The 14,537-nt window shown below is 39.1% G+C and overlaps 1 protein-coding gene across 3 annotated transcripts in view; it reads left to right on the forward strand.

Annotated features, from left to right (window-relative positions):
- The window catches only part of USP24 (ubiquitin specific peptidase 24), an 87,138-nt gene that overhangs the window by 18,094 nt on the left and 54,507 nt on the right, over window positions 1–14,537 (forward strand). For all 3 annotated transcript variants that reach the window (XM_039320024.1, XM_039320022.1, XM_039320023.1), the window contains exons 4-15: window positions 4,406–4,549; window positions 6,690–6,812; window positions 7,791–7,826; window positions 8,397–8,462; window positions 8,808–8,873; window positions 9,247–9,321; window positions 9,609–9,767; window positions 10,953–11,067; window positions 11,967–12,070; window positions 13,153–13,260; window positions 13,813–13,908; window positions 14,054–14,215. In XM_039320024.1, the coding sequence (XP_039175958.1) occupies window positions 4,406–4,549; window positions 6,690–6,812; window positions 7,791–7,826; window positions 8,397–8,462; window positions 8,808–8,873; window positions 9,247–9,321; window positions 9,609–9,767; window positions 10,953–11,067; window positions 11,967–12,070; window positions 13,153–13,260; window positions 13,813–13,908; window positions 14,054–14,215 (1,254 nt within the window). The remainder of the gene's footprint in view (window positions 1–4,405; window positions 4,550–6,689; window positions 6,813–7,790; window positions 7,827–8,396; window positions 8,463–8,807; window positions 8,874–9,246; window positions 9,322–9,608; window positions 9,768–10,952; window positions 11,068–11,966; window positions 12,071–13,152; window positions 13,261–13,812; window positions 13,909–14,053; window positions 14,216–14,537) is intronic.

Consider the following 14,537-nt stretch of genomic DNA (forward strand, 5'->3'; position numbering starts at 1 on the left):
CAAGGGCCGTCCTTCAGCGGCCTGTTTAACCCTTCTCTTTTTGTTACTATTCTGTGCAAGGCTGAGGCCACAGCCCATCTGGGGCATGGGACACCAGCGGAGCCTGTCACAGTTGACACGGAGGCTGAGCCGACGTTCGCCGAAAAGGTAACCACTCAACACCGCATACCATGCCCGACCATGTTCCTAAACACAATACGGAAACAGTGGGCAGCGCCAACCTCCCTACCGCTTCCTAGCAATGCGGAGAGGAAGCTATTTAACGTAGCAAGGGAGCTAGAGGGAACATTGGAGGTGCCGGTGGTGGACGAACCCATAGGTCCCCTGATCTCGGACACGGCCATATCAGGAGATTTTGCTGAGGCTCTTAAAGCCGAGGACCAAAAGAGTGAGTCCAACTACAGGAGAACGCACCAGGCAATAGCTTGGGCTACCAGGGCGTCTACCTCCGCGTCCTTTTTCACCAGAGCCACACTTTGTTGGCTCCGTGAGCTACAGGGCCGGGTTCCCATGGAAGATATACGCACTCATCAGGAACTCAGCAAAATGGTAGCGGCCACGGAATATGCGTCGGACGCAACACTGTTAGCGACCAAGTTTTCAGCCAAGGCAATGGCGGCAAACAACACGAGCAGGCGCATCCTCTGTCTAAAGAACTGGCAGGCGGATACCAAATCCAAGTGGAAATTGGCTTCGGCTCCGTACCAAGGGGCAAAGCTGTTTGGTGAGGCACTAACGCCATACCTGACAGAGAACAAGGACAAGCGCAAGGTCCTTAAACACATGCTTAAAAGGCAGGACAAGAGACCCGGCTCCTGGGGAAGGAAACACTCCTTTCGTACGGAAGCCAGGGTCAACTACTTTCAAAATTCCCAACCCTTCCAAGCTAGACCGGATAGGGAAAGACAGGGGGACAGACAGAACACAAGACATAGGCAAACACAGGGAAGACGGCCCTTTCGGGGGAACAACCGCCCCTTCCGCCGTACCAGATGACGCCCGCCCAGACCTTCCCATAGGGGGCAGACTAGCAGGGTTTGCTCCCCAGTGGGAAGAGACCACCACGGACGTATGGGTCAGGAACACCATACGTCATGGTCTATATCTAGAATGTCTCTCAAAGCCCCCGAACCGCTTCCGCCCGTGCCCCTGTCCCACAAACCCAACAAAGAGAAGGCTCATGAACGAGGCCGTTCAGCACCTTCTAAACATCCGGGCCGTAGAGCCGGTGCCTATGAACCAGAGAGACCAGGGGTTTTATTCTATCCTCTTCGTGGTCCCAAAACCCTCGGGGGGTTGGAGAGCCTTTTTGGATTTGAAAAGGCTAAATTTCTACATAAAATACCGCAAATTCAAAATGCAGACACTACGCTCCATCCTTGGAAGCGTAAGGAAAGGGGATTTTCTGGCATCGATCGACCTCACGGAGGCATACTTGCACATCCCTATCGCTCTGGCTCACCGCCGCTTTCTACGGTTTGCCTACAGGGGGCACCATTTTCAATACAGGGCACTTCCATTCGGCCTGTCATCAGCGCCCAGGGTGTTCACCAAGATTCTGGCGGTTCTGGCAGCACAACTAAGAAACGTACCAGTCCGAGTCCAGTGCTACCTGGACGATATTCTAATCCAGTCATCGTCCGCCCAGCAGTCTCGGGCGGACCTAAAGTTAGTGATAAAAATGCTGCAGGACCATGGCTTCTCGGTGAACTTTCCAAAGAGCCATCTAACCCCAACTACGAGAATACTCCACCTGGGAGCGGTCATAGACACAAAGGAATGCAAGGTGTACCTATCACAGGAACGCCTCAGCAGCATAAAGAAAGCCGTAAAACAGGTAAGCCGCGGTCAGTCAGTGACGCTGGTCTGCCTCTCCCAGCTGCGAGGGAAGATGATATCGACCATAGCAATAGTTCCTTGGGCAAGGCTGCACTCAAGAGAACTTCAATGGTTCATGCTCCCGTTTCAGAGACAACAAATCAGTGCATCCCGGAAGAGGGTAGGCATACCTCTGAGAGTACGACACTCCCTCAGGTGGTGGCTATCTCCAGCTCTCCTCAGGGGGTCCCCCTTCAGGGAACCAGACAGAGTAGTAGTCACAACCGATGCGAGCTTATTCGGCTGGGGAGGCCACTTGGGGACCAAGTGGACACAGGGCCGCTGGTCAGCGGTGGATCTCCGACACAACATAAACTGGCTCGAGCTGCGGGCTATTCACCTAGCTTTAAGGCATTTTCACAGCAGCATAAAAGGCAGGCACGTACTGGTCCTGACGGACAACGTGACAGCCAAGGCCCACATAAACCGTCAGGGGGGCACACACTCTCGCTCGCTCTCGGCCGAGGCCCTCCTACTGGGGTCCTGGGCGGAACAAAATCTGGCCTCCATAAAGGCCGACCACATATCGGGGGAGGCAAACATCCAAGCAGATCTGTTGAGCAGATCAACAATAGATCACTCGGAGTGGCAACTACACCCGATGATCTTCAGGGAGGTCTGTCACCGCTTCGGGCTTCCCCAGGTGGACCTTTTTGCCTCTCCTTCCAATGCCCACCTAACTCGCTTCTTCTCCCGATTCCCATCCAAGGGAGCAGAGCAGACGGACGCGTTACGGAGCCCATGGCCAAGGGGGCTCCTGTACGCGTTTCCACCCTTACCTCTCCTTCCGGCGGTAGTACGCAAGATTCTGCGGGAAAGGGCCGAGGTAATCCTTGTGGCCCCTTATTGGCCAAGGAGACCTTGGTTCGCAGACTTGAGGAGTCTCTCCCGCACGAATCCATGGCGGATTCCTCCGGAGAGGATCTCCCTCAAGCAGGGGGAGATCTCCCACCCAGAGCCACAATGGCTACAACTAGCCGTCTGGCTCTTGAACGGTCAATTTTAGCCAAGGGGGCTTGCTCACAGGTGTAATTAGGGTCATACAGGCATCAAGGCGCCCCTCCACGAACCGTATCTACGAGGCCACGTGGAGAAGCTTCCAATCATGGTGCTCTAAACAGGAATTGTTACTCGAAGGGATCACAATTCCCAAGATCCTAGAATTTTTACTAGATGGCCTAGAGAGGGACCTCTCGCCAAACACACTGCGCAGGCAAATCGCCGCCCTCTCAACTATACTTTCTGCCAGCCCCGGTGAATCCTTGGGCAAGCATCCCTTAATACGATCCTTCCTCAAGGGGGCTGCAAACATCAGACCGCCAACCGTGCATAGGTATCCATCGTGGGAACTACCACGAGTACTACAAGCTCTTACCAGAGCGCCTTCGAACCACTCAAAACATGTGACATTCGCTATCTGACCCATAAGGTAGCATTCTTGGTAGCCATCACGTCAGCTCGGCGGATATCCGAGTTAGCTTCTCTCTCAATGAGGAAGGACCTGTGCCATTTTCACAGGGACAAGGTAGTCCTAAGAATAGACCCTTCATTCATTCCAAAGGTCAACTCCCTTTTTCACAGATCACAGGAAATAGTCCTACCAGACTTCTGTCCAAACCCAGCTCATCCCCTGGAGCAACAATGGCACACCTTGGACGTACGCAGGGCACTAAGACATTACATTTCACGCACAGCGGAATTCCGACGCTCGGAAGCGCTTTTCATATCCTTCAACCCTGCTACTAGGGGCCGGAAGGTCTCGTCCTCTACCATCGGTAGGTGGATTAGGGCATGCATCACGGGGGCATACCAGGCGGAGTCCTTGCAAGTCCCCAAGCATATCACGGCCCATTCCACAAGGAGTGCTGCCACCTCAGCAGCATGGGCCATGCAGGCTTCTATTGAAGAGGTATGCAGGGCAGCCACTTGGGCCTCGCCCTCTCCATTCATTCGTCATTACAAAATCGACAGGTACTCCTCTGCAGAGGCCTCCTTCGGTAGGAGGGTTCTCCAGCAGGTGCTAGACCAAAGTTACACACGGGACCAGTCTATTCCCCAACCCAAGGGACAATAGGCTTTGGTATGTCCCACTGCGTGGATTATCCATCTCCAGTGCTGGAGAAGGGGCGTTGACTTACCTGAACGCCTTTTCTCAGCACGGAGATGGATAATCCACACCCACCCTTATAGACTAGAATAATAGGGTATATTTAGTGGAGCCAAAACGTCTTACTGTCAGTCAATGGCTGCGCTCGAGTCAAGACTGGAGGATCATGGTCCAAGACGGGGCGTGGCAACTTTGGCTGACTGATCTGATTGGCCAGGAATACAGTCTCAACCCACTGCGTGGATTATCCATCTCCGTGCTGAGAAAAGGCGTTCAGGTAAGTCAACGCCCCATTTGAGATACTTTGGTTGAAAAACTGTTGAACTACAATGCATGGTTTCACCCAGTTGAAGGTCATGACCGCAAGAGTTTTGGTAGTATATAGAAAGATGTATTAACATAGACTCTGCTTCTTTACAGCTGCTGACATCAAGTGCAGTTCATAAATGGGGTACTGAAATCCATGAAGGAATCTACAATATGTTGATGTTATTAGTAGATCTGGCTGCAGAGAGAGTGAAACAAGATCCTATTCCTGTTGGACTTCTATCTGTACTTACAATGGTATTATAACTACTACATCTCTCTGAGGCTGCTCAGCCTGCAAATATTAGTGTTTTACATTAAGGGCCCAAGTGAGACATCATATGAAACTGTGGTAAAGTAAGCTTTTAACTGTGGTTTAATGTAATTTCTAAATTAACAGATTTGATCAACCCAAATTATATAATCAGAAATAATAACTTAAAAGTGGTTAAACCTGTTATTTTGGCTTATACTAACTGATATGCCATTATCTCTAAATTGACACCCTTAATTCTGTCTTGTCCACTTCCATTTCCCAGCAGAGGTGAACTGAATCAAAGACTGCATGCTTGCAAGCTGTCATTTGCTTTCTAAACAGTAGTCAGGATAATTGATTGCTCGGCAAGCTGTCCAGATCAGTGCACTGACATTTCTCCTACATACTGGATTATTTGTTTTGTTTACAGTCAAAAATGAAGTCACAGAATTAAAAAAAAATACAGCATAGCATGCTGAATATTTGATTTTTTTAAATTAGTAATCAAATATGTATGACTGCTTCCAAGTTGTACTGGATAGATTCACAGATATAGATATTAATAGATATTTGTTGCTTCTGAGACTTCTTTGCAGATATACTCTGATCGTGATTATTACTATTTTGAAAAAGGACAAATTTATGCTATTGTACTAACTATTTTTAGACACAGTTTTTTATTTTCAATGCAATAACGGCTACCTATTCTGCAGTGCTGCTGTAAGATTTGCTTAGATAAAGAACTTCAATTTCTAAAGGGAAGTATTACATAAAAGTTTTAATAATAACACTCAGGTTCCTATGCATAGTATTTCAACTTTTAAGATGAACAGGATTTAATTTACATAGTTATATACAGCAAAAGTAAACAACCCATAGCCAATATAGTCTTCAGCCCCCATTTTGGGTCCCAGAGCACCTCTCCCACGCTACAGAAAGCTATACAAATTTGGTGGCAAAAAAGGGTTATTTTTAAGTGATTTGCTACTTTGTTATTTTGATGGTAAAAAACCTTCTGCAATGTAAGATCATCATTTTTATTTTGAACCATCTCCACTTTCCCCAAAAGGCTAATATTTTACATCATAGTTTTCCTGATTATGTCACTATGTCCCAAAGCACATTTTCCTTTGCTTTAAAAATATGAAAAGATTAATTTTATTTCACAATATTATTTGCTAGTAAAATTTAAGACTTGGTTAACAGAGCAGTACCAGTATGTAGATTTTTCAGTTCCTGACAAATTCTTGATTTTTTTTTTAAAACTGGTGGTCAAGATCCATTTGTCTAGTCAACAAAATGGAGACAAATGTCTTTATTGAACATGTGCATGCACACAGAGAGGGGGGAGAGAGGGGGGAGGAGAGAGAGAGAGAACTTGTTGGAAAGGTTGGAACTTGTTGGAAAGGTGAGAGAAAAACCTTCATGATTCCTATGGCGAGGCTCTGTTTCTATTAAAACAGTTTACCGGTAGTAGTTTAGTTTTAGATTATCCAGCCCTACATTTTCCCTCTCTTGAGTAACAGATACAGAGGACTTTTCTTCTAATTTATCTTTCTTATGCACGAAAGACACAGGGATGTGTCCACTTCCACTTCCTTCCTTTCAACAGTATAATTTTAGTTCATCCCAGACTTCAAAGTTTGGTGGGGGTATATTTTCTTACTCATGTTCACTGAGGCAATCTTTGCTCACTATGCTGTTTATATATCTCAGAGTGCAGATAAATAGCTGAATATAAATGTTCAGTTTGTTATTTAACTAAATTAGCGTTATTTGCCAACAATGTTGCAGCACATGCTTAGTGACATACAACCCCATGTTTAGTCTAACTTCTTCAAAAATGAAAATGAAAATGAAAAAAATACATTGTGTAGAATTGCTGTCTAACAATACTTATATTGACAAAATGTATGCTGGTATAAAATATTTTTCTATATACTTTTCTATGTGCAATATGTTTAAGATTGTTTTAGTATTAAAAAGTTAAACATAATCGTAGAGTATGATAAAATGATCTTAAGAAATTGTTGTAAAGTACATTAAAACTTAGATCTTAAAATAGGCATTCTGTTAATTCACTTTAATATTAATTCACTATGTTGACTGAGGTTTTGTTTTTCATCATATTCTTTTATTAAGGCTTTTAATCCTGACAATGAGTATCATTTCAAAAACCGAATGAAAATGTGCCAAAGGAACTGGACAGAAGTATTTGGGGAAGGGAATCTATATGCTATTTCTCCTATTTCTGCTTTCCAAAAGGTAAATATAAAATGTATAGTTATTTAACAGACAGCACTTATGCACATTGTTTGAGATATATATGGCAAGATTTTTACATTTTAAGAATGCAACAGGTTTTTGTAGCCTTTTCTAGGTTACAATTTTATAGTATTTTTCAAGAAACTAGACAATATTAATGAAGTATCTCCTTAAGCTATATTTAATACAGATAGTCCTTGACACAACAATTTATTTAATGACCATTCAAAGTTACAATAGCACTGAAAAAAGTGACATGACCATTTTTCACATGACCTTGCAGCATCCCCATGGTCACGTGATCAAAATCCAGATGCTTGGCAATTGACTTCTATTTATGACGGGTTGATCACCTTTTGTGATCTTCTGACAAGCAAAGTCAATGGAGAAGCCCCATTACAACCATGTCACTAACTTAACTGCAGTGATTCACTTAACAGTTGTGACAAGAAAGGTCATAAAATGGGGTAAAATTCACTTAGCAAATGTCTCATTTAGCAACAGAAATTTTGAGCTCAATTGTGATCATAAGTTGAGGACTACCTGTCATGACAATCATACTACAGCAATGCAATCTTTTTTTTAATATGGCTTGAAAAAAACAATATAGTTTTCTTTTATTTTTAATGTCATTAAATCAAGCTTCCAGAATGGAACTTTTTGATATTTGTATAGCTTTGAATTTTTTTATAATCAAATAGTGTTTTCAGATTTAAAAGTAATAGTTTTTAACATGGTGCTTCATGATGAGCTATTGTTATTTTTGAAATGGTAAATCTAGAATCAAATGTTGTCCTGGTGGATGGTTTATGTTGAGAAAAATGAATAGTTCTTTAGCTCTTTAGGTGCCTTTTTCAGATAATTCTTTCTGAGAATCATGTTTTGCATTTGCAATGATCTCTAATACAAGAAGTAATTTAGATTCAGAAAACACACAGTTAAAATTCCAAAATTTAAAATGTATTCTCAATTATACAGGAACCACATGGATGGCTAGTAGACTTAGTGAATAGGGTAAGTAAATAAAAATACTGTCTAATCTGTATCATGTGTAACTATATAGAACTTTAATATTTTTTTTAAAAAAAAATAACATTCTCACCCTAAAGAGCATATAAAAATAGAAAAAGTGGAAAGTTCGTCAAACTTTTATCCAGGATATATAGAAAGAAAGTTATGTTGTAGTTATGTGCCAATAATCACCCTATACAATGTATTTGGTGTCTGAGATATTTTACTGTGATATTTCAAGTGAGCTAATAAAGTTTTCAGGAAAAAAGGTATACACTGAAGCAGAACTAATATTGGTTTTCATTTCTTATGAAATATGAATATGATGAGTTTGAGTTTTTCCCTCTCTTATTGAAGTAATCCAGGAAGCCCTATTCTTTTACTATCAGGAAACAATAGCATGAAATAAATGTTACAGTATTCTATCTTTTTGAGATATTTCAGACTAGGTTTATTTGTACTTATGTCATGATTATTTATTTAGTGATTGAAAATTTAAATTAGTATATATATATGGGCATGTCTATGTACTTAATTTTTTTTCTACTTTCTATCAATTTGGATTTTGTTTAGTTTGCAGAATTAGGAGGATTTTCTGCAATTCAGTCTAAACTTCATTCAGAAGACATTGAACTTGGGGTAAGTTAAATGTATTTGGTTATGCTAATTGTAGTTTATTATAGGTAAATGTCTCTGAGCTTTCTGGTATTATAGAAATAAAGGAATACCAGTATTGGATAAGTCAAATATAATTTCAGTGGTATTTTTACCATATGTTCAACTCTCAGTTGCTGGTATAAAACTTTATGGTTGCATTACCAGTGGATTGTATTTGTTATTTTATCAGATATCGCTATATTGGACCTGGTTATTCATTAGTTCATTTTAGACATACTATATTGTTTAACATGTTTATCACATACCTATTTGTGAAGCATTTATGTAGGGAGTATTCTGTTTGTTTTTAAATATTTCTTCTTCTAGGCAGTCTCTTCATTGGTTCAACCTTTGGGAGTTTGTGCTGAGTATCTAAATTCTTCAGTGGTACAGGTAATTAACTTTGAATAATGATGCAGTAGATAGAGTTTGGATTTTTATTTCTTTTTAATAGTAATAGAATTATTACAGTTGTGTGAGGATAAATCCAGATCTGCATAGAGATGATTTCAGGTACCTTGACCAATGTTGACATAGCTATGTTTATGATGGTGCTAGCCAAAATGAGCATAAGAGGAATAGGCTGTCTCTTATATGAATGGGAAGTACTTATAGGATTATAATTTTTACTGACTTGCTGCAGTTTGCACTATACTGGCTCCCAATCAATTTTCCCTTCTAAAAGGATGGAAATATTGTAGTATGAAGACCTTACAAGTATATTTTTCTCTCTAGGATGCTAAATTAGTATTCCTTCATTTTACAGCCCATGTTGGATCCAGTCATTCATAATATGATTAAATATGTTCAAAATATTGAAGAAAAAGACCTAAAAGACAAGGTAGCCCTGGATTTCCTAAGTATAACCCCAAATTGTTGTAATATTAACTGAATAACTGTTGTGCCTAGTTTATTCAAGTTATCCTGAAACTTCTCAGATAATTTTTGACTTAATGTTGTCAGTTACATTGCATCTGGTACATTATTATCTTTGTTGTATTTTTTAATTAACATTTCCTGCTGGTGTTGTAAATTTCCACTCTTCCCCAAGTTAAATGATGTAATCTCTGTTGACAAAATATGTTCCTGTGAATTATATAGAGTATTCATAACTTTTCTCTTTCACAGAAGCTAGTCAGTATTCCTGAACTCTTGTCTGCCATCAAGCTCCTCTGTATGCGATTTCAGCCTGATTTAGTAACAGTAGTGGATGATCTACGGCTAGATATCCTATTACGTATGTTGAAATCACCTCATTTCAGTGCAAAAATGAACTCTCTAAAAGAAGTAAGTTTATTAGGCTAAAATCTTAAAATTGATCATAATTGGGTTACTATAGAGCAGGGGTGTCAAACTCGCAACGTCACATGATGTGTCGCGACATATCGTGATTTTTTTTTTTGCCATTGCTGGCGTGGGCATGGTTTCGCTATGATGCATCCAGCCCACGGGCCGGCAGTTTGACACCCCTGCTATAGAGTACTGAGATATTAGAGTATTCTAGTACTAGATTACTAGAATTTTTTAGTTCACTCAGTATTTAAAGAAAAGCAACTGCAGTTGGTAGCAGCTAACTAAATTTGACTGACCTTAAAAAAAAAGTTAAACTGAATTAAATATAGTAGTAATTTAGTATCTAAATTAAATTTAGATACTTGTTTACTGTGCAAGATCTGCTTTTAGGTGAATAAATATTTGGGTGTTTCAAGACTGGCTCATTATCTGGGAATCAGCTTTTCAATTAGCTGAGTATTTTCCTCCATCTACTTATCTATTCCATTCACTGAAAAGGGTGATTTAGTTTAGAATCCTCCCTCTACATGATAGGGTACCTGTAGTGAAAAAACAATACCCATTTGGGAATCATTATGATAGGAACTTAAAATCAAGCTGCCATTATAATGCTTTGATACAGATTTTTGTGTGACTACACTTTAAAGCCACGCATAGTTCTGGCTGTGAAAAGGATATGGTGGGCTGGAAAGGATCCAAAAAACAAAGCAATCGATATGTAAAGAGGACAAAGCAATTCTTCTATTTAAAATGTTATACTATTTAGAGATATTTAATTTAGGGGAGAGAGTAATAAAACAGGATTTGAGATAAGTATACAAAATTGTAGCATGATGTGGATACAGAGAACAGAAAGAAGTTGAGAAACCTAGAAGATGAGACACAGTTGAATCTCATGTGGACTTTGCACTGATATCCGTTTAACTGCTATAATAATAATAATAATAATAATAATAATAATAATAATAATAATAATAATGCATCTAGTTAAGTCTTTTTAATCTTCAGGCTCTTTTCTTCTTTCCATAGTAATAAACTGAAAAAAGTTTAGTGAACTGTTCTAAAAGACTTTCTCTCTGCTCTGGGCAATATGGTACACACTGTTTTCAGGCCTTGTATATCTTTTATTGTTAGAGCAAGTCTTAATTATTTTATAGCTGCATCTGTTCTTATTTTTAGGTAACAAAACTAATTGAAGATAGCACTTTATCCAAATCGGTAAAAAATGCAATAGATACAGATCGTTTACTAAACTGGCTAGTAGAAAACTCTGTCCTATCCATTGCATTAGAAGGTATGTATACAAATGTCTTCTGAACTTTGTTTACATTCTGACTGTGATCAGTCAAAAGGTTTAATCATGTTTGGAAATGAAAAATAACTTCTCCGAGCACAAGGTTCAGGTGCTTTTATATAATCATACAAATAGTAGTCCCAAAAGTGCTTTTCCAGAAGGCAACTGATCTTTCTTGGGTTTTTCCTTGAAAACATTTCACTTCTCATCCAAGAAGCCTAGATGAGAAAAAGCTGACATCAGAACTGAAGAAGCTTCTTGGATGACAAGTGAAATGTTTTCAAGGAAAAAAACCAAGAAAGTTCAGTTTCCTTTTGAAAAGGCACCTTTGGGACAACCATGACCTGGTTGATTTCTATAGTGTTTAATTTTTTTGCTCAGATTTACTATAATTTATTGAACTATGTGAACTATGGTTAATCTTAAATTTTAACCATAGTTAATTCAAGCAAGCTAATATAATAAAGTTGGATTGTTTTCATTATTCACAGTAAAGATTAATCATTGTTTACTTGGCTTGGAGTTGCACAAAAGAGAAAGATAATAATTGGAATAATTTCCAATCTTTTCTTTTTAGTTGCACAAGGAAAGAGTAAAAGAACAATGAGTGCACAGCTTACTGTAGTTTGTTCTTATTTGCATTACACTTGAACCAATTATATATAAGAACTATTGTTTCAAGATTATTCTTGTTTGACGTTCAAATTTTGACAAAATTTTGGTAAGATTTCTGAAAAGAAATCATGTTATTTTGACACAAAAACAGCCAGAAGCACGAGCACGCATGCTGCTGTTTGTGTGCACGCACACCAATTTGAAACCTGCTCTCCTTCTCTCCAGGTTGCAAGCCCGGAAAGATTGGAGACCTCTGATCTATATTGTCTATACTTTTGTTCTAGGTAACATAGATCAAGCACAATATTGTGATCGCATCAAGGGAATTATTGAGCTATTGGGCAGCAAGCTATCTCTAGACGAATTGACCAAAATTTGGCGAATACAGGTGAGGATTTTTACCTGTTATTTTTAAGTTATATCCTGTTCTTGAAAAACTTAGAAAGAATTTTGACATCTGTGTTTTCAGGAATAGTTGCACATCAGGAAATGAGATTTGTTTTTTAAAAGTTCTGTGAAAACGAATTAAAAAAAATATTTTACAACACGTCTGTGTTAGAGAAACTTGTGATATTGCACTAATCTGCAAATATAGGTGTTTTATATTTTTTAGTACTCAAATCTTTTTTGTTTAATATAGAATTTGAAAGATTTGAATACTCGTCTTACAGAAACATATTCAATGTGTATCAGAAATTCTCAGAAATTCACTAAGGATGTCAGCTAAAAATAGTGATTCACTCAGTTATAGTTATCCATGGAGATTAAGGGTTTTATTTCTCGGCAGATGACATGAACTGATATGGTGACAGATGAATACATAGAGCTGATATATATTATGAAAACTTGGTTGAGCAACGTTAGGGATGTGGCACCATGGAAATTGCCCTTTATATATTTCAAGCTGATCAGGTCAAGGAGGAAGGGTGACCATGATTGCATGTAACACCCTCACAAAAGTTGGAAACGGGAGGAAACTGATTGCAAGTCCAATGCATAGAATCATCACAAAAACAATTTAGGACTGCTGGGAGTGTATCAAATGTCAAGTAGCTTGGTAGCAGACATTAATGAATTCCTAGACATCATTTCAGAGCTGGAGTTTCCAAGGGTTTTAGTGCTGGATGGCTCCAATTTTCATGCCTTGGGAGGAGATAAAAATTGTCTCACATAGCTAAATCCAGACACATTTACTACACTGTACTCAGTACAACCCCTTTTACAAAGGCTGTACTAAGCGCCTTCTTCTGGGCAAGTGGATAACATATTCTGTCAAGAAAATGTTAACTCCTTTGTGAATCCAGCTGTTCATATTCTTCCTGGCCCCCAAAGAGAACCTACAATGGTTATAAAAAGTCTATGCAACCTGTCCATGGAAAGGGGAATACCTTCTAATTTACAGTAGCTAGGTTTCTTTAACTTGATGTGTCCTTTCCCTCCCTCCTTCCCCTAATCCCAATTCCTTTGAAGTCAGGACAACCATCAACTGTGATAGAGAACATCCACACTATTATTGCAGCAGCTGCTGTGAAGTTCAGCTCAGATCAGCTAAGTCATCTTTTCATCCTTATTCAGAAGGTAAGGTTTGTTTTAGTTTAACTCTGTTATTACAGTTAAAACATGAAACCTCACAATCTTACAGCATGGAACAGACCATATGAGAGATCAAATCAAGCCTAGCCTAGTTTTACTTTTTAGCAATCATATTTACAAAATTACTTGCATATCTGACATATTTTTCTTAAATAGAATTTGCGGGAAGAAAATTGCAGCATAATTAATTACGTAATTACAAATAGGCTTTTGAATACAGTTTTCGATGTAAATAAACACCCTTCTGAATTTCCAATTCAAAGTAGGCTACTCCTTTTAATAGTTCATTTTATGCTCTTCCTAAGGTCAAATACATTTGGCTGTTAAATGTGCTCAGCTTTAGACCTTCTAAAATTTCTTTTAAAATCTCTTAAAAATGAGATTTGTATGAGTGGAATTAAATTAAGCATACATTTCATTTCCATTTTTCTTATATGCTCTCGGATTTGTATTTGGTTAAATTAAGTATTGGAAAAATGTGTTAGAATATGTTTTAGTTGGCTTTGTGTTTATCTATTTTTTCCCCCTTTTTTTAAGAGTTGGGAGTGTGAGACTGATAGAGTGCGGCAGAAACTCTTAAGCTTAATAGGACGTATTGGACGGGAAGCACGTGTAGAGGCAACCACTGGAAAGGCAGGTGGAACATTTTTTTAAGAGAATGCACATGACTTACATTGTTTTAAGCTGCTTAGAGTCGCCTCTAGGCAAGATGGACAGCATATATATTTAAAAAATATTCCTGCAACAGACAGTGATAACTGGACCTGCATTCTTCTAGGTTCTTGAAGTTCTCTGGGACTTGGCTCATCTTCCAACACTACCTAGCAGCCTGATTCAGCAGGCTCTGGAGGAGCATTTGACAATCCTTAGTGATGCATATGCAGTAAAGGAGGCAATCAAAAGAAGCTATATCATCAAATGTATAGAAGATATTAAGAAGGTTGGTTTGTCTTTAGAATTGGCTTCAGAATTCATATTTTTAAGATATATTTCCCTTCTGTTATCTGAGTTCTAGCATTTTTTTAATTCAACGTGATACAAACTACAAGAATTAGTTATCCTGTTACGTACCACTTTTTGAAGGCAGTAGAAAATAAAGACTCATTGAATGAGCTACATCTCATGCTTTTGTTTTAAGTTTGTTTCATGTTTCTGTTTTATTTGGCAAAGGTGCAATTATTGGATTATAGCAAAGAAATTTTCAGCTAAATCCAGGAATTAAGCAAATGTAAACTTTTGATATTTAAACAATTTAGATGATA

The sequence above is a fragment of the Crotalus tigris genome, unplaced genomic scaffold (genome assembly GCF_016545835.1).
Source record: "Crotalus tigris isolate CLP2741 ecotype Arizona unplaced genomic scaffold, ASM1654583v1 scf7180000023617.9722795, whole genome shotgun sequence".
NCBI lineage: Eukaryota > Metazoa > Chordata > Lepidosauria > Squamata > Viperidae > Crotalus > Crotalus tigris.